This window comes from Eretmochelys imbricata, chromosome 5 (genome assembly GCF_965152235.1).
Source record: "Eretmochelys imbricata isolate rEreImb1 chromosome 5, rEreImb1.hap1, whole genome shotgun sequence".
In the NCBI taxonomy this organism is placed as follows: Eukaryota; Metazoa; Chordata; order Testudines; family Cheloniidae; genus Eretmochelys; species Eretmochelys imbricata.
This window is the reverse complement of record NC_135576.1, coordinates 10,566,045-10,588,454: the sequence shown is the minus strand read 5'-3', so window position 1 is coordinate 10,588,454 and position 22,410 is coordinate 10,566,045. Positions and strand designations below refer to the sequence as shown.

General features: G+C 43.5%; 2 protein-coding genes across 2 annotated transcripts in view; one reads left to right on the top strand and one right to left on the bottom strand.

Moving 5' to 3' along the window:
* RIT2 (Ras like without CAAX 2) overlaps nucleotides 1-22,410 on the top strand; it is a 264,180-nt gene that overhangs the window by 218,239 nt on the left and 23,531 nt on the right. The window lies entirely within an intron of this gene.
* Nucleotides 4,629-6,436, bottom strand: LOC144264917 (uncharacterized). Its single transcript, XM_077816917.1, has 2 exons — nucleotides 5,894-6,436; nucleotides 4,629-5,209 (listed from the first exon to the last, which is right to left on the bottom strand). Exons 1-2 carry the CDS (start codon nucleotides 6,434-6,436, stop codon nucleotides 5,204-5,206), a joined length of 549 nt encoding a protein of 182 aa, XP_077673043.1. The 3' UTR covers nucleotides 4,629-5,203.

Here is a 22,410-nt window from a genome sequence, read left to right as displayed (position 1 = left end):
AACATTTTTACCCATTACGTTTCTGCAAGTGTTGCAGAAAATTTAGTGCTGCTGTATCCACCATTGCATTATGTGATTCAAAAGTTGTCATGGTAACTACACTTAATTTAAGCAATAACGCGGTACAGAGTATGCTTTCTACGACAATTAATACATGCCTTGGGTGTATTGCAACCACATTGCTTCAGCGGCTTACAGTGACTATAGTTAATGGGGCAATAAAATAATGCTATAAGTGGTCTTACTGGGATAAGACTGAAAGCATGTATTTTAAAATTGTATTTAAACATATTCCAATAAAAAAAAAGGAAAGATTGTAATGTTTAGCATCTCCTTCTGCTTTGATAAATCCTTCCAGGAAAAGGGAGAGAAAACAAATAGGAGAGAAAGTTGACACTCTTAATTGAATGTATATTTTTTCTACATGTCTACACAAGAGGAAAAGGTCCTTATTCAATCATTGCTCAATCAGATTAGCTTAAATTAATTGGAAAGGCTGCTTAATGCCCACGTAGACACAGCTTAATACCTTTTCAGTCATGTGGTAGGCTGTTCAGTTAGCTGGTCATGTGGTAGGCTAGGTAACATGACCATGCCAGGTTTCAGAGTAGCAGCTGTGTCAGTCTGTATCCGCAGAAAGAAAAGGAGGACTTGTGGCACCTTAGAGATGAACAAATTTATTTGAGCATAAGCTTTCGTGAGCTACAGCCCACTTCATCAGTTGCATGCAGTGGAAAATACAGTGGGGAGATTTTATATACATAGAGAACATGAAACAATGGGTGTTACCATACAGACTGTAACAAGAGTGATCAGGTAAGGTGAGCTATTACTAGCAGGAGAGCGGGGGCGCGGGGAAAACTTTTGTAGTGATAATCAAGGTGGGCCATTTCCAGCAGTTGACAAGAATGTCTGAGGAACAGTGTGTGTGTGTGTGGGGGGGGAGAATGGACATGGGGAAATAGTTTTACTTTGTGCAATGACCCATCCACTCCCAGTCTTTATTGAACCCTAAGTTAATTGTATCCAGTTTGCAAATTAATTCCAATTCAGCAGTCTCTCGTTGGAGTCTGTTTTTGAAGTTTTTTTGTTGAAGAATTGCCACTTTTAGGTCTGTAATCGAGTGACCAAAGAGATTAAAGTGTTCTCCAACTGGTTTTTGAATGTTATAATTCTTGACGTCTGATTTGTGTCCATTTATTCTTTTATGTAGAGACTGTCCAGTTTGGCCAATGTGCATGGCGGAGGGGCATTGCTGGCACATGATGGCATATATCACATTGGTAGATGTGCAGGTGAAGGAGCCTCTGATAGTGTGGCTGATGTGATTAGGCCCTATGATGGTGTCCCCCTAGATATGTGGACACAGTTGGCAATGGGCTTTGTTGCAAGGATAGGTTCCTGGGTTAGTGGTTCTGTTGTGTGGTGTGTGGTTGAGAGGAAAACATGCAAGAGGTAACTAGGCATTGTGATTGAGCAGAGCAAAGAGACCAGGATGGGATTCAGGAGGAAATGAGAACCAAGGTCCAGAGCAGTTGAATTATGGAGAGACCTTGGAGGAGAAAAGAAGATTGACATTTATGTTGAAGAAAATAGGAAGCCAGGGCACCAAGACAAAAGCCAGGAGAGTGGGATGCGGTTGAAGTAGTGGTTAGTTATTGCTCTTAAATTCAGCTGGAAGTCACTTAGGTACCATTGTCATTGGTGGCAGTACAAGACAAATAGATAGACAGTAGCAAGGAAAAGAAATCATAAGAGCTGGTCATAAATGTTTAATTTTAACTCCCTCCACCCCAGCAGCTGAAACCTGGGACGGGGAGGGAGATATTTTTTTCAACAAACAAATTTTAAAAATAGTAATTTTTCAGTGACAAAAATGAAAAATGTTCATTTTCATTTAATTGTGTCTTGGAAAATGCAATATATTTTTCAGCCAGTTCTAAAATATATTTTGTCGGTAACTTTGTTATTAGGTCCATCCTTATATTTATAGCTAGGGTACTTAATTTGTACTTAAAATAATAATGAAGAATGGTAAAATAATGTAATTTTGGAGGTGTAGGTTTGGAGCTGTTCTTATAATATCCAGAGTGGTTTCCCCCATTCCTGGGATAACAATGAAATGAAAAAGCTGCATAGCTAGTGAGGAGTGCTATAAGATGCAGGGATGAGCTTTGCAAATCCCTTATTTATGTAAAATAAATGAGTGAGTGAGTTTAGTGAGTGAGCCCATAAGTGATACATAACAGAAAACAGATTTCAAAATTGCCATAAGTAGGATAAATGGTGACATTACTTCTGCAATGCACATATGAAAATGGATTATCTAAGAGAAAAGCAATAACATGCAAAATATTCTTATTTAATAAATTTTCAGTGCTCAGCTCAGGATTTTGCACTAAATAATAACAGTAAAAAACAAAACAAAACAGGAAGGAAGCTACCATCCCTAGATCTTTGTAAATCTTAGTGTCTTATTTTCTCTTAGTGTAGCATTTTCTTTATTAATTTTCTATTTCAATGTCAATAGAAATACCTAGATACCAGTGTGAAAGATGCTCAGAAATATCTAGAATCTGTCTGTGCTTGGAACTTGCTCTGATTACAGCAATTAATGACTAGCTATTAATTTATCCATAGTGTTTCAAATTTGAAGGATAGCCAAGGAAAGCTGTGATTTGCACTGCTGCAGTTCAGCCCCTCTTAAAACCGTTGAATTCAATGAGATCACTCACAGGTTACTCTTGTGCATAAGGGTATGTCTACACTGGCAGAGTTACATCACTGGCAGTTACAGCACAGCTCAGAGAGCGCTGAAGGGAAACTGCTGTTGTGTGTTCACACCGGCAGCTGCCTGCGCAAGAGCTTGTTCACACTTTCGGCACTTGCATCAGTATTCGGAGTGGTGCACTTTGGGCAGCTATCCCACAGAGCATCACTTCCTTTTTTGCCACTAAGAGTTGTGGGAAGGTGGAGGGGGTCACAGGGTCCTGTCTCAATGCCTGGGTCCTGTCCCAATGCCCCGTTATGCACTGCTTCGCATCCCAGCAATCCCTGTGCTTCCAGCCACATTTGGCACCATCTTTCAAATGTTTGTGTACTGTGCGTTCTGCCTCTTCGGTTTGCAGGAAAGGATCCCACACTGTTAACCAATATGCTGCTCGCTCTCACTATCACGTCACGAGTGGTAGTGGAGTTATTCCTTAAACTACAAAGGCAAGAGGAGTTCGACATTGATCTCGCCACACGTAGTAGCTATGACTCAAGATTGCTTGTGGCATTCATGGAGGTGTTGACCACAGTGGAATGCCACTTTGGGGCTCAGAAAACTAGCACTGACTGGTGGGATCACATCATCATTCACGTCTGGGATGAGGGACAGTGGCTGGATGAGGAAAGATGCATTCATCGGACTGGGTGATGAGGAAAGACACATTCATGGGACTGTGAGATGAGCTCGCCCAGCCCTGTGGTGCAAGGCCACGAGAATGAGAGCTTCCCTGTCTTTGGAGAAGCATGTGGCAATTGCACTGTGGAAACCGGCTACTCCAGACCAGTCGCTAACCAATTCGGAGTGGGAAAGTCGACAATTGGACTCATTTGACAGAAGTTTGCAGGGCCATTAATCGCATCCTGCTCCAAAACACCATGACTCTGGGCAACATACATGACATTGTGGATGGTTTTGCACAAATGGGCTTCCCTAGCTGCGGAGGGGCAATAGATGGCAAGCATATTCCACTTCTGGCACCAGACCACCTAGCCACTGAGTACATTAATTGGAAGGGGTATTTCTCTATGGTTCTCCATGTGCTTGTGGATCACTGTGGGTGTTTCATGGACATTAACGCAGGCTGGTCTGGAAAGGTGCATGATGCACGCATCTTTTGGAACACTGTTTTGGAAGCTGCAAGCAGGGACTTTCTTCCCGGACCAGAAGATCACCGTAAGGGAAGTCGAAATGTCCATTGTGATCGTGAGAGACCCTGCCTACCTCTTAATGACGTGGCTAATGAAACCAAACAAGGGGAACCTTGACAGCAGCAAGGAGTAGTTCAACACAGGCTGAGCAAGTGCAGAATGACTGTTGAGTGTGCTTTTGGCTGTTTAAAGGCCCGCTGGTGCTGCCTATATGGGAGGCTGGATCTGGCCGATGACAATATTCCTATGCTTATAGCCACATGCTGTACGTTCCATAATATTTGTAAAGGGAAGGGTGAAAGTTTCATTCAGGGCTAGACTGCTGAGGCTCAGCACCTGTAGGCTGAATTTGAACAGCCAGTGACTAGGGCTATCAGGGGGCACAGCGTGGGGCCATAAGGATCAGGGATGCCTTAAGGAACCAATTTGAAGCTGAATGCCACTAATATTTGTTGCTATGCTTGGGAGTGCAGTGCTTGTAATGCTAGGAGGTGATTGTGATTAGCGCAGACAATGAACTGTGAAGGTTTAATAAAATTGCCTGTTGCTTTGCAGGGCTCTGTTTGTTTTTAATTAATAATAATTATATTATTATTAATAATAATAAAATAAATTGCTTTCAAACCAACACAATTCTTTTATTAAAGAACAACAACTGGAGGACAGAGACAAACAAAAAAAAACACATCAGCACTGTGAGGGGAAGGGCGGGTCCCAGGAGGAGGTGGGGTCCTGGGATGGTTAAAGATATGTCCAGATATCATATGCAACCTCATCCTTTGGAGTACAGCGCAGTGGGTATTCTACTTCAGCAGGGCTAAACTGCAGAGGGACAGGTGTTGAGTGCAATGTGTACTGGGAGTCCACAGGGCTGGACTGCGATTGGGCAGGAGTGGAATGCAGAGGGTAGAGAGTGGAGGCAGGAGGTTGATAAGAGTATGTTGGCAGTGTCTGGAGGGTGCATGAGAAAGAGTTTTGTGACAGCAGCTGCAGCGGAGGGAGGGCGTGGAGCTGCTCACTTTGCATGCTAGTAGCACCTGGAGCCTGTCTGCTTGGCGCTCCATAAACTTTAAGAGTCGCTCTGTGGCTTTGTTCTGGCATGTAGCGTTCTCCTTTCAGTCCCTCTTCTCACTGTCCTGCCTCTCCTTCAATTCTTGTTTTTCAGCCACAGAGGGCATCATGACATCACGCAGAAAGTCCTCTTTAGTTCTTCGTGGCTGTTTTCTAATTCTGCGCAGTTGTTCAGCCGATGATAACAAAGAGGGAGGCTGGGCTCCCAAAGTCATCTCTGTGAAGCCAAAATGCAACATTTTACAGAATCAGTATTGTTTGCAACACACAGACCTCTGATTCAGTGATTTAACACACAACCACTATTCACATACCTGTCACTAACTGGCTGACCACAGGCAAGCACACATGAGCCACAAGACTCCCAAAATGGTGAGTAACCTCAGGGACAGGGGAAATTAGTGTTCCAGGACCGTACTGTACTCTGGGCATGTGGCTCTTGGGGAGAGCCAGCACTGGGGCAGGGAGCTTATAATCATTACTGTCCCCACATTTTTCACAGGCTGTGCTCATTATGAAGGATATCTCGCTGCTGAGGGCGAGCAGAGACTCAAGGGAGGGTCTTCTCCAAGACTCGCCTTCTGCCCTAGCCCTTATGTGGCTCACCTGAGTGCAGCAATGGTCGCCCCCAGAGTGGTGGGGGAAAGTTACCATTAATGGGGCAAGAAACAAAGTAGCTCTGCCAAAGAACCTGTGGCAGTGGATTGCCCAGTATCTCCATAAGAATTTTGTGGAGATCTCTGAGGCAGATTCCTGTGAAGTGAGGGAGTCAAACAACACCCTTTCTGCCGCTCAGTCTAGGCATGTGGTGGTACGCACATCATACAGACAAACCTACTTTCCGCAACCCTCCTGCCCCTAACAACTTGCTTCAATGATTCCCAAAATCAAAGCCACTTACCAGGGGCCTCCTCTCCTGTTTGCGCTTCACCAAGCTCCGACAGCTGTGACTGGCTAGCCTTCTCCAGTGTAGAGAAGAGCTCCTGGCTGCATGCATCTCTGACCTCCAAGTCATCCTCTGCCTTGGGTTCCCCTCCACATCCTTGTCCAAGATTTCCTCCTCCTGGCTTGGTCCGCTCTTGACTGGCATGCAAGCCACCGAAATATCCACAGTGGCCTTCACAATGGAAGTGAGGTCGCCACTGAGTGTCACCTCCAGCTCTTTGTAGAACCAGAAGCTCGTGGGCACAGCACCGGTGTTGCGGTTTGCCTCCCGCGCCTTGTGGTAGGCGTTCCACTGCTCCTTCACTTTGACTCTGCTCTGCAGTGTGTCCCGCTCATGGCCCCTTTCTGTCGTGCATTGTGAAATCAGTCCGTAGGTATCATAATTCCTACGGCTAGAACGCACCTGGGCCTGGACAGCCTCCTCTCCCCAAATGATGAGGAGGTGCAGCCGCTTGGCATTGCTCCAAGTGGGGGATCGCCTGGTGCATGGAGCAGGCATGGTCACCTGGAAAGATGTGCCGAGACCACTGAGCAAACAGGAAGGGGACTTTCAAAATTCCAAAGGAATTTACAGGATGGGGATGATGGTTGGTCACCTGAAGGCAGGGCAGTAGAGTTCAAACCGATGACCAGAGAACAGGCATTATGGGACACCTCCCGGAGACCAATCGCAGCACTGTAATCCACCAGGGTGTCTACACTGGCACTGCAGCCCCAGCGCAGAAAGCTCTACGCCTCTCGTTGGGGTGGTTTTTTTACAGTGTTGCAACTGCACAGTTTCTGTGCACTAGGTGGCTGGGCAGCGTGTGCACCTCGGGACTTACACCGCAGAAAGCTGCTTTACTGTGCAGAAACTTGCCAGTGTAGATAAGGCCTAAGTGTTTGCAGGATTGGGGCCACACTTTGTAAATCTACTAGGGCAGGCATTAGAATCATAGAATATCAGGGTTGGAAGGGACTTCAGGAGGTCATCTAGTCCAACCCCCTGCTCAAAGCAGGGCCAATCCCCAATTTTTGCCCCAGATCCCTAAATGGCCCCTTCAAGGATTGAACTTACAACCCTGGGTTTAGCAGTCCAATGCTTAAACCACTGAGCTATCTCTCCCCCCGTGAATTCTGCATTTTAATTATTTTGTAAGAGAGCATGCATCTCTGTGGCCCTGTACCATAAAGAAATAATTATAATTGTCAGTTCATTACTATTATTATACAGCTTATTCCATTAGAATGTGAGCTCTTTGGTGCAGGAAGAATATTTTTGTTCTATGTTTGTATAGCATTTAGCAAAACTGGGAAGTGGGGGGGTGTCCTGATCCATCACTGGGTTTCCTAGGTTACTACAATATAAACTATAAATAATAATAATTAATACAATATTTTTGAACCTGTGAAATGATCGAGTTTGCATTTTGGAACACATTTTTGTTGAGTTTCAGCTTCCCTTTATCTGAGCTGTAGTTTGTCCCACATAACATGCAGGAATTTACCTGCAAAATACCCATTTAACTTTAACATGGACCACAGTTCACCATTATACTGGATAATCTCCTTTTTACAGTTAGTTTAAATTTGACTCCATTATGTCTTTCTCTCGGGTGCTTTGTGTAGCATTGCTAGGCCCCAGAACAGAGTTCCTCAGCCCTGTGGTAAACCCAGAACACTGATGTGTTTCACTTACCACTAATATCTCAAACCTCTGTCTGCATCGGATGGGCAAATTAAATCCAACATGTCAAAGCCCTACGTCCCACTAATCTCTGCAGAAATGTACAATAGTTACTTTTGCAATAAATTAACAAGATAAATGGAAAATTGCTTCTTACCTTGTGAGCCCCAAACCATCCATCTCTTTGTTCACACTAGATTAATTTTCCTCTTCACAAGTGGCCTACTCCTAATTTTACATTCTGTACAGATTATGGATAATATTGAAGACTGTAAATTTGTGGCACAACAGTTTAATGGGATGTTCATTATGATCCTTCTCCTATGGGATTGTGTTTTCAAATCTACCGTCTGCTTTGAGACCTGAAAGGCTAGCCTCATCCAAACATAAGCTGTGTAAACTAGAGCCCCGCAGGGAACTAGTATAGAGCCCTGCAGTGGGACTGGGTTCTGCGGCCATAATAGCAGGAGCGGGTGGATACTGTGGGGCAGGATGGAAGGGAGCTGGATTAAAAATAGTCCTGCTCAGGGTTCTAATGTAAACCTCTGGATTTTCCTTCTGCACCTGGATACCACCTATGTCCAGGTTTCAGGCTGGGATTACTTCCCCCCTGTGATCACCCAGACTAGTAAAGAATTCTGCCACTACACGTATTGTAACTTTGAATGCTATAATACTTTTCTGCTATGGCTTAGAGCACTGACACTATTTAGCTAGCCTACAAGCATCCAGGTCTCAACTCCAGCTTCCACCAGCCTAATTACAGGGTGACCTCAACAACTCCCTCTGTCCCTAGTCCCCCTCCCCCCCAAAAAATCCATCTCTCTGAGTTCTTAACTCCCAAACACGTGGACTTTACCATATAGCAAGCAAAGATCTAGCCCTGTGGTACTGCAACACTGTTATCACATCCAGGGCAATCTACGTTCCCCAAAATACCAGTGACCCTGGGAATTTTAAACCCAGAGTAAGGAAGTTATGCAGGAGTCCATTCTATGGAATCAAGTATGGTTTGCAATTCTGGATACATGCTTTTCCATTGCTTTCATGAAGAACAGTTCAGTGAAATGTTTAGAAAATTGATATTACTTATTAGGGGCAAAATGTGATCCTCTGTGATCATGAAAGTAATAAAAAAAACATGCAAAAATCAATTCTGATGCAGCTTAGAATAATTATAGGATAGGAGGGGCCAGATGTAAGCATTTTTAAAATGAACAATAAGAGAACTAATTTTCTCCCATCAGTTCTGATGATACCATAACTCCAGTATATATTTTGATGTTATTTTAAGGGGATATTGCAAGAAGTTGGATCAGACATTTCATCATTTTTTTACTTATTATTTTTCTTTCAAAGTCCAAGACAATATTTGTTGTTATTACTCTATTGAAATAACACCTAGTGGTCTCAAACAAGATCAGAACCCATTAAATTAGGTTTGACATATATGCATACAAAGAATAAATCCATGCCCTGAAACACTCTCAGTCTAAGTTCTGCCCAAGTGCATCTCATCAACAAGACACATAGGTGAACATGGGCAGAGACAACATTAGATTCTAGCCGCAAACAAACGAGGCAGAATTATTATCCCTATTTTACAGATGAGGAACTGAGGCACAGTGAATTTAAGTGGCTCCCCCAAAGTCATGCAGGAAGATTGTGGCAGGGCTGGAATTGAACCCAGATTTTCTGAGATCCAGACCTGTGCCATCAGTAAGACTTCATGTAGTAATAATGGTCTAATCTAGGAGATCCTGATGCAGGATCAAGGCCATTCCACATATTTTTGTAAGTGCTCCTGTTATTTAAATAGCACTCACTAGTGCATTAGGAATTTTGCACACAAATGTAAAATATATATATTCCCTACTTCTGAGAGCTCACAGTCTACATTCTGGATAAGATGTAATGAGTGACAGCAACAAATGGGAAGGGAGAATCCAGGTTGTAAAGACCAGGCCATACGGTTACTTAGGTTTATAATGTGAACATCTCAGTCATTCAGATATAAAGAAGATTTTTTTTTAAATCTCTATCACATATAGAGTTCCTTGAACTGTGTCCTTTTAATGTTGTGAGTTTTGTTTTTCTTTGACCCTCTATCAGTCTGATTAGACAGACGGACAAATTATTCCTCTCTAAGCCTTTGTGACTGGAGAATAATTCTGGCCAAATCCGTTGACTGCAAATCAGATGTTGTCAGGGTTCCTTCCCCACTCTGAACTCTAGGGTACAGATGTGGGGACCTGCATGAAAGACCCCCTAAGCTTATTCTTAGCAGCTTAGGTTAAAAACTTCCCCAAGGTACAAATTTTGCCTTGTCCTTGAACAGTATGCTGCCACCACCAAGTGTTTTAAACAAAGAACAGGGAAAGAGACCACTTGGAGACTTCGATTAGGATGGGTTGGAGAAGATGGATTTCTGTCTGGCCTCTCTCAGTCCCAAGAGAGAACAAAAATGTAAACAAAGAGCACAAAACAAAAGCCTCCCCCCCCCCCCAAGATTTGAAAGTATCTTGTCTCCTTATTGGTCCCTTGGGTCAGGTGCCAGCCAGGTTAGCTGAGCTTCTTAACCCTTTATAGGTAACAGGATGTTGCCTCTGGCCAGGAGGGATTTTATAGCACTGTGTACAGAAAGGTGGTTACCCTTCCCTTTATATTTATGACACGCCCCCCCAAATCAGATAGGGTGAAACAATGGCTGTGATTTCTTCCTGGAGCTCTAGGAGAAAACAAAGTTAATAAGACACATGCATCTCTAAATATACTACTAACTGTATAAAGACTAACAATAGATTCCACATCTTAGGGACGATTTGGACCAGTTGATTCTGGGAAACTTTCATGGGAAAGTGCATCAGCCACTTTGTTAGAAGCTCCTGAGATGTGTTGGATGTCGAAATCAAAATCTTGGAGAGCTAAACTCCACCGAAGAAGTTTTTTGTTATTTCCCGTGGCGGTATGAAGCCACTGTAGCCCAGCATGGTCGGTTAGCAGGTGGAAATGCCATCCGCAAAAGTATGGGCATAGCTTTTCCAGAGCATAGATAATGGCATAACATTCCTTTTCACTGATTGACCAGTGGATTTCCCTCTCAGACAGCTTCTTGCTGAGAAACATGACAGGATGGAACTCTTGATTCGGTCCTTACTGCATTAAAACTGCTCCCACACCACACTTGGACGCATCTGTGGTTACTAGGAACGGTTTGTCAAAGTCTGGGGCCCTTAGCACAGGGTCAGACACTAGTGTCGCTTTAAGCTGGTTAAAGACCTTCTGACACTCTTCAGCCCACTGAACTGCATTTGGCTCTTTCTTTTTGGTTAGGTCTGTCAGTGGGGCAGCGATTTGGCTGTATTGCAGTGCAAATCGCCTGTAATATCTGGCCAAGCCTAAGAAGGATTGGACCTGTTTCTTTGACTTTGGGACAGGCCACTTTTGGATAGCATCCACTTTGGCCTGTAGGGGGTTGATAGTTCCTTGACCCACTTCCTGCCTCCCTTATGCACTCGAAGACTTTTTGTAGATATTTCCATGTGTTCTACCCAGGAATCCAAAAATATGGCCACATTGTCAAGGTAGGCGAATGCATATTCTCCCAATCCCGCTAGGAGACTAGCTACAAGTTTTTGGAAGGTGGCAGGTGCATTCCGCAGCCCGAAAGGGAGCACATTCAATTCATACAGCCCAACATGTGTGATGAAGGCTGACCTTTCCTTGGCGGATTCATCTAATGGTACCTGCCAATATCCCTTGGTTAAATCCAAGGTAGAGATGAACTGGACCCGTCCCAGTTTCTCCAATAGTTCATCAGTGCGTGGCATTGGATAGTTGTCTGGGCGAGTTACAGCATTTAGCTTACAGTAGTCCATGCAAAAACATATCTCCCCATCTGGTTTGGGAACTAGAACCACTGGAGATGCCCATGCACTGTGGGAGGGGCGGATTACACCCATCTGGATCTCCCGTTCTATAGCAGTTTTAGCTTGAGGAGACACCCGGTAAGGATGGACTCTAATTGGGTGAACATTAACTGTGTCAATGGAGTGGTATGCCCGTTCAGTCAGTCCTGGGGTGCCTGAGAATGTTGGCGCGTAGCTAGTGCACAGCTTCTTGATCTGCTGTCGCTGCACATGCCCGAGGGTCATGGAGAGGTTCACCTCTTCCACACCACCATCACTTTTCTCTTTGTAGTAGACACCTTCAGGTGACTCAGCATCATCTCCTCCCTGGGCTGTAAACTGACAAACTTTTAATTCTCCGGAATAAAAGGGCTTTAGAGAATTAATATGGTACACCTTAGGCTTTTGGGTTGAGGTGGGGAATGCTATGACATAGTTAACAGCTAGGCGCTCTTGGAATGAATGGCCCTTCCCACGATGCTTCCATTTTATGGGCCTGGAGCACCTTTAAGACCATGATCTGGTACCCTACTATGAAGGAATGCTCTCTGGCATGTTTATCATACCAGGCTTTTTGCTCTTTTTCAGCATCTTTTAGGTTTTTTTTTAGCAAGGGCTAAAAAGGTTCAGAGGGTGGTTTGTAGGTTGGTTACAAAGTCCAAAATGTTAGTTCCTGGAGAAGGTGTAAATCCCTCCCATTGCTGCTTCACCAACTGTAATGGCCCCTTAACCTCACAGCCATATACAAGTTCAAATGGGGAAAACCCTAAACTGGGGTGTGGTACAGCTCTGTAGGCAAAGAGCAATGGCTGCAACACTAGGTCCCAATCATTGGAGTGTTCATTTACGAATTTACGTATCATGGTCCCCAAAGTTCCATTAAACTTCTCCACCAGGCCATTTGTTTGATGGTGGTAAAGAGTGGCAACCAAGTGATTTAGCCCATGAGCTTCCCAAAGGTTTTCCATAGTTCCTGCCAGGAAATTAGTTCCTACATCTGTAAGGATGTCGGAGGGCCAACCTACCCTGACAAAAATGTCTGTTAGTGCCTTGCACACACTTTTAGCCCTGGTGTTGCTTAGAGCTACTGACCCAGAAAAGGACCCAGAATATCCACAGCTACTCACTGAAAAGGAACCTCAGTGATGGGGAGTGGCTGGAGAGGGGCTTTGACCTCATCTTGGGATTCTCCCACTCTTCAGCATACCTCACAAGATCGAACATAGGCAGAAAATCCTTGCCCATTCTCTCCCAGTGGAATGACCTCCCCAAACGGTCTTTGGTCCTGTTCACCCCAGCATGGCCACTAGGATGATCATGGGCTAAGCTCAAGAGCTTTTCCCGGTACTTAGTTGGAACTACCAACTGTCTCTGAGGATGCCAGTTTTCCTGGTGCCCATCAGAAAGAGTTTCCATGTATAAAAGTCCTCTTTCTACAACAAACTGGGATTGATTAGAAGAGTTGAGAGGCGGTGGGTTGCTCCGTGCTTCCGTCCAAGCTCTCTGGAGGCTTTCATCTGCTTCCTGTTTGGCCTGGAACTGTTCCCTTGATGCTGGAGACATCAGTTCCTCACTGGATTGTAGACCTGGGTTTGGTCCCTCTGGAAGCGATGCAGGTGATGGGGCTCTCCGCTGGTACACTATAGGGTATTTCAGGCTCTGGCTGAGCCTCTTGTGTAGGGTCATCTGCTGCTGCTGCCAGTGCAAGCTCGGTGGTGTCCTTTGGTGTTGGAGCTGTCGACAGGGTTACAAGCACTGGACTCAGTGCTGGCAATGGTTCTGGTGCTGGTTGCTTCGCCCGTTTCGGTTAGGTAACTGGCTTTGCCTGGGTCTCTGGGACTGGATCCACTACGGCCGTTGCAGTCATTGGCAGGGTATCCAGTTCCACCACCTCCATCTGGGTCTCTGGTAACACAGATGGGGCCCTGGTGAAAGGCTCAGGAACAGGGATAGGTGTGGAAGCTTGCTTAGTCTGGCTGCGGGTGACTATTCCCACCCTCTTGGCCAGCTTGACCTGGTTGGCCAAGTCTTCCCACAGCAGCATGGGAATAGGATAATCATCATAGACTGAAAAAGTCCACATTCCTGACCAGCCCTTGTAGTGGACAGGCAACTTGGCTGTAGGCAAATTGAAAGAGTTGGACTTGAAGGGTTGAATTGTCACTTGGGCAAAAGAACAGGGAAAGAGACCACTTGGAGACTTGGATTAGGATGGGTTGGAGAAGATAGATTTCTGTCTGGCCTCTCAGTCCCAAGAGAGAACAAAAACGTAAACAAAGAGCACAAAACAAAAATCTCCCCCCCCCCAGATTTGAAAGTATCTTGTCTCCTTATTGGTACTTTGGGTCAGATGCCGGCCAGGTTAGCTGAGCTTCTTAACCCTTTACTAGTAACAGGATGTTGCCTCTGGCCAGGAGGGATTTTATAGCACTGTATACAGAAAGGTGATTACCTTTCCCTTTATATTTGTGACAGATGTCAATTCAAAGGTTTCCACATATAGCTCAGAAAGCCTAATTTGCATACAGAAAATTAGTTTGCAAACCAAAGAATCCCTGTTTTAAGATAATGATCTTATAAATGTATAGCTACTTAGTCCCTGGTCTAGAAAAAGACATTTTGATTTTGGTTGTGTAATTTATTTATTTATTGTGACTATCACTTAATATTTCTTGCTGCTGTATACATCGCTTGCTGTTTATGTGATATGCATGTACATTTTTTCCTATTCAGTAAGTTTACAATAACGTTAGAATTAGATGCAGACCTAGAAGATTGTGTTAGGCTCCAGATTACATTTAGATTAAGGTTGGGAATTAGGGGCCAAAATTTCTGATGGCTTATCCTTAAATCTATCACCACGGATTCGTTGACGTTCATAAAGCTGCATATACCACGCAAATTCAAGCCCTATAGTGCCAAACCAGGACTAAGGTTGGCGATTGAATTTGACAGAATCAGAACCACATGAAATTGGCCAATCTGATGAGAGTTTAGATAGATACAAACTAGAACTGGAAAACAGTGTTGTTGTTTTTTTTTCTGGTTTGACATGTATTCTGGAGATTTTAATATAATTTCTCTCCATCCTAGAATTTGAGGGGGTTCAGCAGTGAGGTTCAGGATTTGGCTCATCTCAAATAGAAAAGGGAGAGTTTAATTAAAAAGAAATGGATGTATAATTTAAAGACAGCTCAAACTAAAAATGAAAACAAGGCCTTTAAAAAAACAAAAGAGGGGGGAAATGGAATGAAGTTGCACAAGTTAAAGCACTGAAGCAATAAAACATGAAGATAAGGGAGATTTTTTTAAAGATGAATAATGAAAGTTGGACACATTTACCCTTCACCCAACATACTAACCTACAAGAAACCAAAACTATGTGAGCCCTGAAACTCATACAAACCCATAACCTTATTATCGGCTTCCTCCTTGTGCTATATTTTCTATCCCAGAATACAATGGGTTGTATTATTTCCTTCAGGATCCTGCAGAGAGAAAAACTGGATCAGTCATGTTACATCTCACATTGGTTTCAATTTTGCAATGAGATTCTGACTTCAGTGGTGGTCTTTCAGGCACTGGGATCTGCCCAGATGTATAAATTTGTAAGCCCAGGATCATAAGCTATTTGGAGTTTGGATCTTATCCTTGTTTTGGCCAGAAAAGCACCTATTATATTGGACTGAACAAATGTTAATGTTAATGATAACAATCCACTGTACAAATTGGACTGAACAAATGTTAATGATAACAATCCACTGTAGATGATTTATAACTAGCACTGTTCAAAGTAATGGGGGAAAAGTTCCCTTTAAAATTTCAGTAAATTCAAAATCATTTTCCATTCTCTTAATTTTTCTAACAGTGCAATTTTTCATTGTCTGATTGTTTCATAGATAACTTTTCCCTAAAAGGAGTTTTTCATTTTCAAAAATGGATTTTTAAAAACAAAAACATGGGACTTTCTGATTTTTAAATAGAAACATTAGGTTTGGGAATCTTCCAATTTTGGGGGTGAGGGACCCTCATTCACTAAAACATGACAAATGGAAAATGCAAAGACAAAAAACAATTTGAAGAATAAGTAGCAGGCAGATATTTTGAATTACATTTTCTGCCAGAGTTATTTGATTATATTTTTTTTAAAGGGCAAAGTTTTCTGAGAAATAATCAGCTTTTGTGAAAAGTCTGCATGTCTGTGGAATTGTGGGTGGGTGTGCGTGCACATATGTGTGAGAGAGAAAGTCCACCAGGCTGGACTTTCGACAAAGACAGGTTTGCTGAGCATTATTTTCAGAGTATTACCTTATAGACATATAATTTCTAATGAGCCTGCCAAGCAATATGTAGATAATCTAAAGTGCAGCCCCAACCTGACTGGTCTGAGACTCCTAAAATGTTTGATTTTTCTTCCCCCCCACACACATTATTTAGCTAATAAAACAGTTCAAATAGCTTGACTAAGCATCCAAAGTAGCATGACAAAACTTCATCCCTATACACCATATAAAAGACTGGAAGCGCATAAAGTGTTCTTAAAATCCCTGAATGTGGCCAAGGGAAAATTGCCCAGGCTCAAGCACTGGAGAAGATAGTCATGAAGTAAATAGGATGAAATTCAATAAGGACAAATGCAAAGTACTCCACTTAGGAAGGAACAATCAGTTGCACACATACAAAATGGGAAATGACTGCCTAGGAAGGAGTACTGCAGAAAGGGATGTGGGGGTCATAGTAGATCACAAGCTAAATATGTGTCAACAGTGTAACGCTGTTGCAAAAAAAGCAAACATCATTTTGGGATGTATTAGCAGGAGTATTGTAAGCAAGACATGAGAAGTAATTATTCCACTCTACTCCGCACTGATTAGGCCTCAACTGGAGTATTGTGTCCAGTTCTGGGTGCCACATTTCAGGAAGGATGTGGACAAATTGGAGAAAGTCCAGAAAAGAGCAACAAAAATGATTAAAGGTCTAGAAAACATGACCTATGAGGGAAGATTGAAAAAATTGGGTTTGTTTAGTCTGGAGAAGAGAAGACTGAGAGGGAACATGATAACAGTTTTCAGGTATATAAAAGGTTGTTACAAGGAGGAGGGACAAACCTTGTTCTTCTTAACCTCTGAGGATAGGACAAGAAGCAATGGGCTTAAATTGCAGCAAGGGCAGTTTAGGTTGGACATTAGGAAAAACTTTCTGTCAGAGTGGTTAAGCACTGGAATAAATTGCCTAGGGAGGTGGTGGAATATCCATCATTGGGGATTTTTAAGAGCAGACTGGACAAACACCTGTCAGGGATGGTCTAGATAATTAGTCCTGCTACGAGTGTAGGGAACTGGACTAGAGGACCTCTTGAGGTCCCTTCCAGTTCTATGATTCTATAAAGCTGCCCCCCAAAGATCCCCCCCACAAGCTCTGAGATAGGGGCATGTGGGTAAGGCACTGGAGAGGCATATTGTGGTTGAGGCCACAGCACACAGAACTGTGGAGATTCTAGACCAATAGTGCAGCCCAGGAGGCTGACGTAACAAAGGCTCCAGGGCTCAGTTGCACCAGGGGGTCTCTCCAGCTGCTGGAATAGACCATGATTGGGAGAGTTTAAAGTCTCCATAGCTGTCTTGCTGGACTGTGAGTTCTGTCCAATGCCTGCCTGCTACTAGGCAGCTCAGAATCTTGCTCCAAAACTTTTGCTTGCATATTCAATGTGTACCTGGACTCTGTACAGAGATTTGTCCATCTATACTCATTTTATCTGTAATAAGCAAAGTGCCATCTGATTCAGAGCGTTACTCTAGTATGCATTTTCCTAGTAGAAACCGCCGTAGTGCAATATTTCCACAACATATTATTTGTAAATTGCTTGACAGTTATTTCCCTCCATTATTATTTATCATGTTTTACTCCTCATAATGTTGAATGAAGGGTTCCTTTGCTGTTTTACAAGGTATAATAAGAAGATGTCTCTTGATAAATGACAGGATATGAATCAGGTTATATCATGCATTGTGAAACAGTTTCCCATAATAAAAGTGCAACAAATAATAATTTCATCAGCTTTATTGGGTTTTGGTTACTACCAGAGATGCTCACATTCATGTGCTCATATGGATCTCTTTAAGCAGCAGTGGAAATTGGTACAAATCCCAAAGCCCCCGTCAAATGTTGTTATATGAGAGGGCAAGTGCATAGTGAAGTATCAGAGGGGTACCCGTGTTAGTCTGGATCTGTGAAAGCGGCAAAGAGTCCTTTGGCAACTTATAGACTAACAGATGTATTGGAGCCTAAGCTTTTGTGGGTGAATACCCACTGTTTCAGACGCATGTAGTGGAAAATTTCCAGAGGCAGGTATAAATATGCAAGCAAATATACCTAAGCCACGCCCCATAACATAAGAACCAGGGATCACCCAATCAAATTAATAGGAAACAGGTTTAAAACAAACATAATTAAGTTCTTCTCCACACAATACACAGCCAACCTGTGGAACTCATTGCCGGAGGATGTCATGAAGGCCAAAAGTACAAGTGGGTTCATAAAAGAATTAGATAAGTTCATGGAGCATAGGTCCATCAATGTCTATTAGCCATGATGGTCAGAGAAGCAACCCCAGGCTCTAAACCTCTGACTGACAGAAGTCAGATGGGGATGGATCACTCGATAATTTCCCTGTTCTGTTTGTTCTCTCTGAAGCATCTAGCACCGGCCACTGTCAGAAGACAGGATACTGGACTAGATGGACCATTGGTCTGACCCAGTGTGGCCATTCTTATGTTCAGTGCAATGCTGTGGCAAAAAGGAACAATGGGATCCTTGGATATATAAACAGGGGAGTAGTAGTGGGGAGGTGATTTTACTTCTATATATGGCATGGGTGAGAGCGATCCTGGAATACTGTGTACAGTTCTAACATCCACATTTTAAGATGGATGTTGAAGAATAAAGAGAGACAAAAGATTATTTGAGGGCTGGAAAAAAATGTCTCAATATGAGAGACTTAAAGAGCTCCATCTGTTTAGCTTCTCATTCAAAAAAAGGATTGAGAGGTGACTTGATTACCAAGTATAAGTATCTTCAAAGGGAAAAAAAATACCAGCCAGTAAAGGGCTCTTTAACCTAATGGAGAAATGCCGAACAAGAACCAGTGTCTGACTGGAAGTTAAAGCCAGACACATTCAAATTGAAATAAGGCACAGGTTTTTAACAACAATGATTAATCACTGGCACAAACTACCAAGGGGCGTGGTGGATTCTCCATCTCTTGAAGTTTTCAAGTCAAAACTGGGTGTCTTTCTGGAAGGCATGCTTTAGCCAAACACAATTTATTGGGCTCAGGGCAGGGGGAAATGGGGGAAGTTATATGTCTGATGTTATACAGGAGGTCAGAGTAGGTGATCTAATTGTTCTTCAAAATCTATGAACATTTAAAATGGAAAAATTGGCACTTCCCTGCCTCAAAGGGGTGTTGTGAGGATAAAAGCATGAAAGATTATGAGGTGCTGAGATACTGTGGGAATAGGGGGATATATAAGATAGAAAGATTGTACATGTCACTTAGTCTCACTGTGTCTTGGTTTCCTCATCTGTAAAACAGAGATAGTAAAAGTTCCTTACAGCACAGAGTGATTTGAGGCTTATGAATACACATCTTTAAAAGGTGTTGAGGTTCTTGTAAGGAAGGAGCTACATAAGCACAAAGGATTGTTATTAATATTGTTATTACTGCAAGCAGAGGAACAGTGACTGAGATTCACTGATTTAGGTTATAGTACAGGGGTGGCCAAACTGCAGCTCACAAGCCATAAACGGGTCTTTTATAATTAAAGTACAGCTCACAGAGCCCCCCCCATATTCCCACCATTCTCCACCTGCCAGACTGGGGGTGAAGAGCTTATGGCTTCTTCTTGATGGTTGGGCTAGAAACTTCTGCCAGAGAAGACTGATGCCTGCTGAAAAGGGAGGGGAACAATTTAAAGGTTTGAGCCACGCCCCTGAGCCACAAATCAGTGGCACTCCCCGTAGTTCCCAGCTGTTTGCTACTGCCTCTCCCCATGGCAGCAGCTTCCAGGTTGCTGGCTCCAGCAGCTGCTGTGCAGGGAGGGGGCCCGGCGGCACCATGTGACCAAGTGGAGCCAGCAAACCCTGGCAAAAATTTGGCAGGGCACATGACCTCACGTGCCTCCCTCACACGTCAGTTCTGGCTTCTGCCCAGTGGGGAGAGAGGTCTCAGGTCTTCAGCCCCATGGGTCACGCTTGCCAGGGCTTGGGACTTTGGCAGGAGTGGGTCTTCAGCCGTGAGCCCTGGCAGGCACTTCCCACAGGGCTGAAGCCTGAGACCCTCCTCCCAGCAGGGCTGAAACCCCAACAGGCATGCACCGGCTTTTGAACTTCTGAAGATTGTCATATGCCGCCTGAAAGGTCAGTAAGTTTGGCCACCCCTGTTATTGTGTTTGACTTATTGAAGATGAGAGAGATGTTTTGCTACAGCAGCGGTATCTGCAAGTCTGAAAAAGCAGATCAACAGATTAAGAAGAAATTTATGCTAAGAGGTCATAGAAAACTGTTGATTGTGGATTTCTTTTTAGTGACAAAGAAGCAGCTTGCTTTATATAAGCACAATGGTATTTAAAAGGTCTTATGATGATCGATCTATCTGATAAACACAATTACTTACAACAGGAAATTCAGGATGCCATGTTAGCAGAACTCCCTAGCTTCGAAGATCAGCTAATGTACCTGGGAGATACTAATCAGTTTATCTGATATATTCAATTTTTCTTTCTCTCTTTGTGCTCTGTACCTTTCTGTATCTTAAAAGGAAATAAAAATAAGGGAAATCAAAGCACTCTGCTGTAGAGTACATTACAAAGGTAGCACAATGAGCAAAAAAAAAAAACAGTCATGATGAAACATTTTCTGATAAAAGATTTAAGATGACACTGCTATCTAACTAATTCTGTCATTTTTACCCCATTCACGAGACCAGCAAGCACAAGCCAGCCCCGAATGAATGTTTATTTTTAACCTTTGTTTTGGAGGTTAGGTTTTCTTTTTCTGCATGATGGCTTCCTTGCTTTCAAAGAGACTTTGATGGAGATTTCATAATAGCAAAGCATATATGTAAGCCTCACCCAGGAAGTTAAGAAATAAATGCCCCCATGTGCTGTGTGTGTGTGTGTGTGTAAATGGTTGGATTTTCAAAAGCACTTATCACTGGCCTAACTCTGATCCCTTTGAAGTCATTGGTAAAAGCCCAATGGGAATAGAGTTTAAACCATAATGAGTGCATTTCAAAGTTCCACCCATAGCGACTACTAGTGATTTGGGGTGATTCAGTTTTGGGGCACCCAGATTCGAAACATGTTAAAGGGATCTGCTATTCAGAAAGTGCTGAGAACCTGCCCTTCAAAAATGAGGCCCCTTTAAGGTGTCGCAAATTAGGAATCTGAAAAACGGAGGCACCCAAAATAGGTAGTCACTTTTAAAAATATTAACCATGTAGAGATGTGGGAGAAAGGGCGGGGCATGGAGACATACATACAAAGTCCTCTGGGCTAAAGCAATGCACATCCCTTTCGCTAGCCTCCTGCACAGGGCGAATTTCACCCTACATAAATTCAAGAAAAGCGTTTTATGCTGCAGGTCATGTTATTGTGAAGGATGGGTAGGCTCTGATAATTATCTTAATGATCTGCTTGTTTCGAGCACAAAATGAAAGAAATTAAATTGCTGAGACAGACTGACTGGTCAGTGAGTTTATGAATCTCTGAGCACAGAGGAACAGCATCACACAGTGAGAGAATGCCAAATAGATTATATTGTTCTTATATTATATTATATTGTTCTTATATTATATTATTCTTGTCAGCAAGTTAAGGAAGTATGGGCTGGATGAATGCACCATAAGGTGGGTAGAAAGCTGGCTAGATTGTCGGGCTCAACGGGTAGTGATCAATGGCTCCATGTCTAGTTGGCAGCTGGTGTCAAGTGGAATTCCCCAGGGGTCGGTCCTGGGGCCGGTTTTGTTCAATATCTTCATAAATGATCTGGAGGATGGTGTGGATTGCACTCTCAGCAAATTTGCGGATGATACTAAACTGGGAGGAGTGGTAGATACGCTGGAGGGCAGGGATAGGATACAGAGGGACCTAGACAAATTGGAGGATTGGGCCAAAGAAATCTGATGAGGTTCAATAAGGATAAGTGCAGGGTTCTGCACTTAGGACGGAAGAACCCAATGCACAGCTACAGACTAGGGACCGAATGGCTAGGCACCAGTTCTGCAGAAAAGGACCTAGGGGTGACAGTGGACGAGAAGCTGGATATGAGCCAGCAGTGTGCCCTTGTTGCCAAGAAGGCCAATGGCATTTTGGGATGTATAAGTAGGGGCAAAGCGAGCAGATCGAGGGATGTGATCGTCCCCCTCTATTCGACATTGGTGAGGCCTCATCTGGAGTACTGTGTCCAGTTTTGGGCCCCACACTACAAGAAGGATGTGGATAAATTGGAGAGAGTCCAGCAAAGGGCAACAAACATGATTAGGGGTCTGGAACACATGACTTATGAGGAGAGGCTGAGGGAACTGGGATTGTTTAGTCTGCAGAAGAGAAGAATGAGGGGGGATTTGATAGCTGCTTTCAGCTACCTGAGAGGTAGTTCCAGAGGGGATGGTTCTAGACTATTCTCAGTTGTGGAAGAGGACAAGACAAGGAGTAATGGTCTCAAGTTGCAGTGGGGGAGGTTCAGGTTGGATATTAGGAAAAACTTTTTCACTAGGAGGGTGGTGAAACACTGGAATGCGTTGCCTAGGGAGGTGGTGGAATCTCCTTCCTTAGAAGTTTTTAAGGTCAGGCTTGACAAAGCCCTGGCTGGGATGATTTAATTGGGTATGGGTCCTGC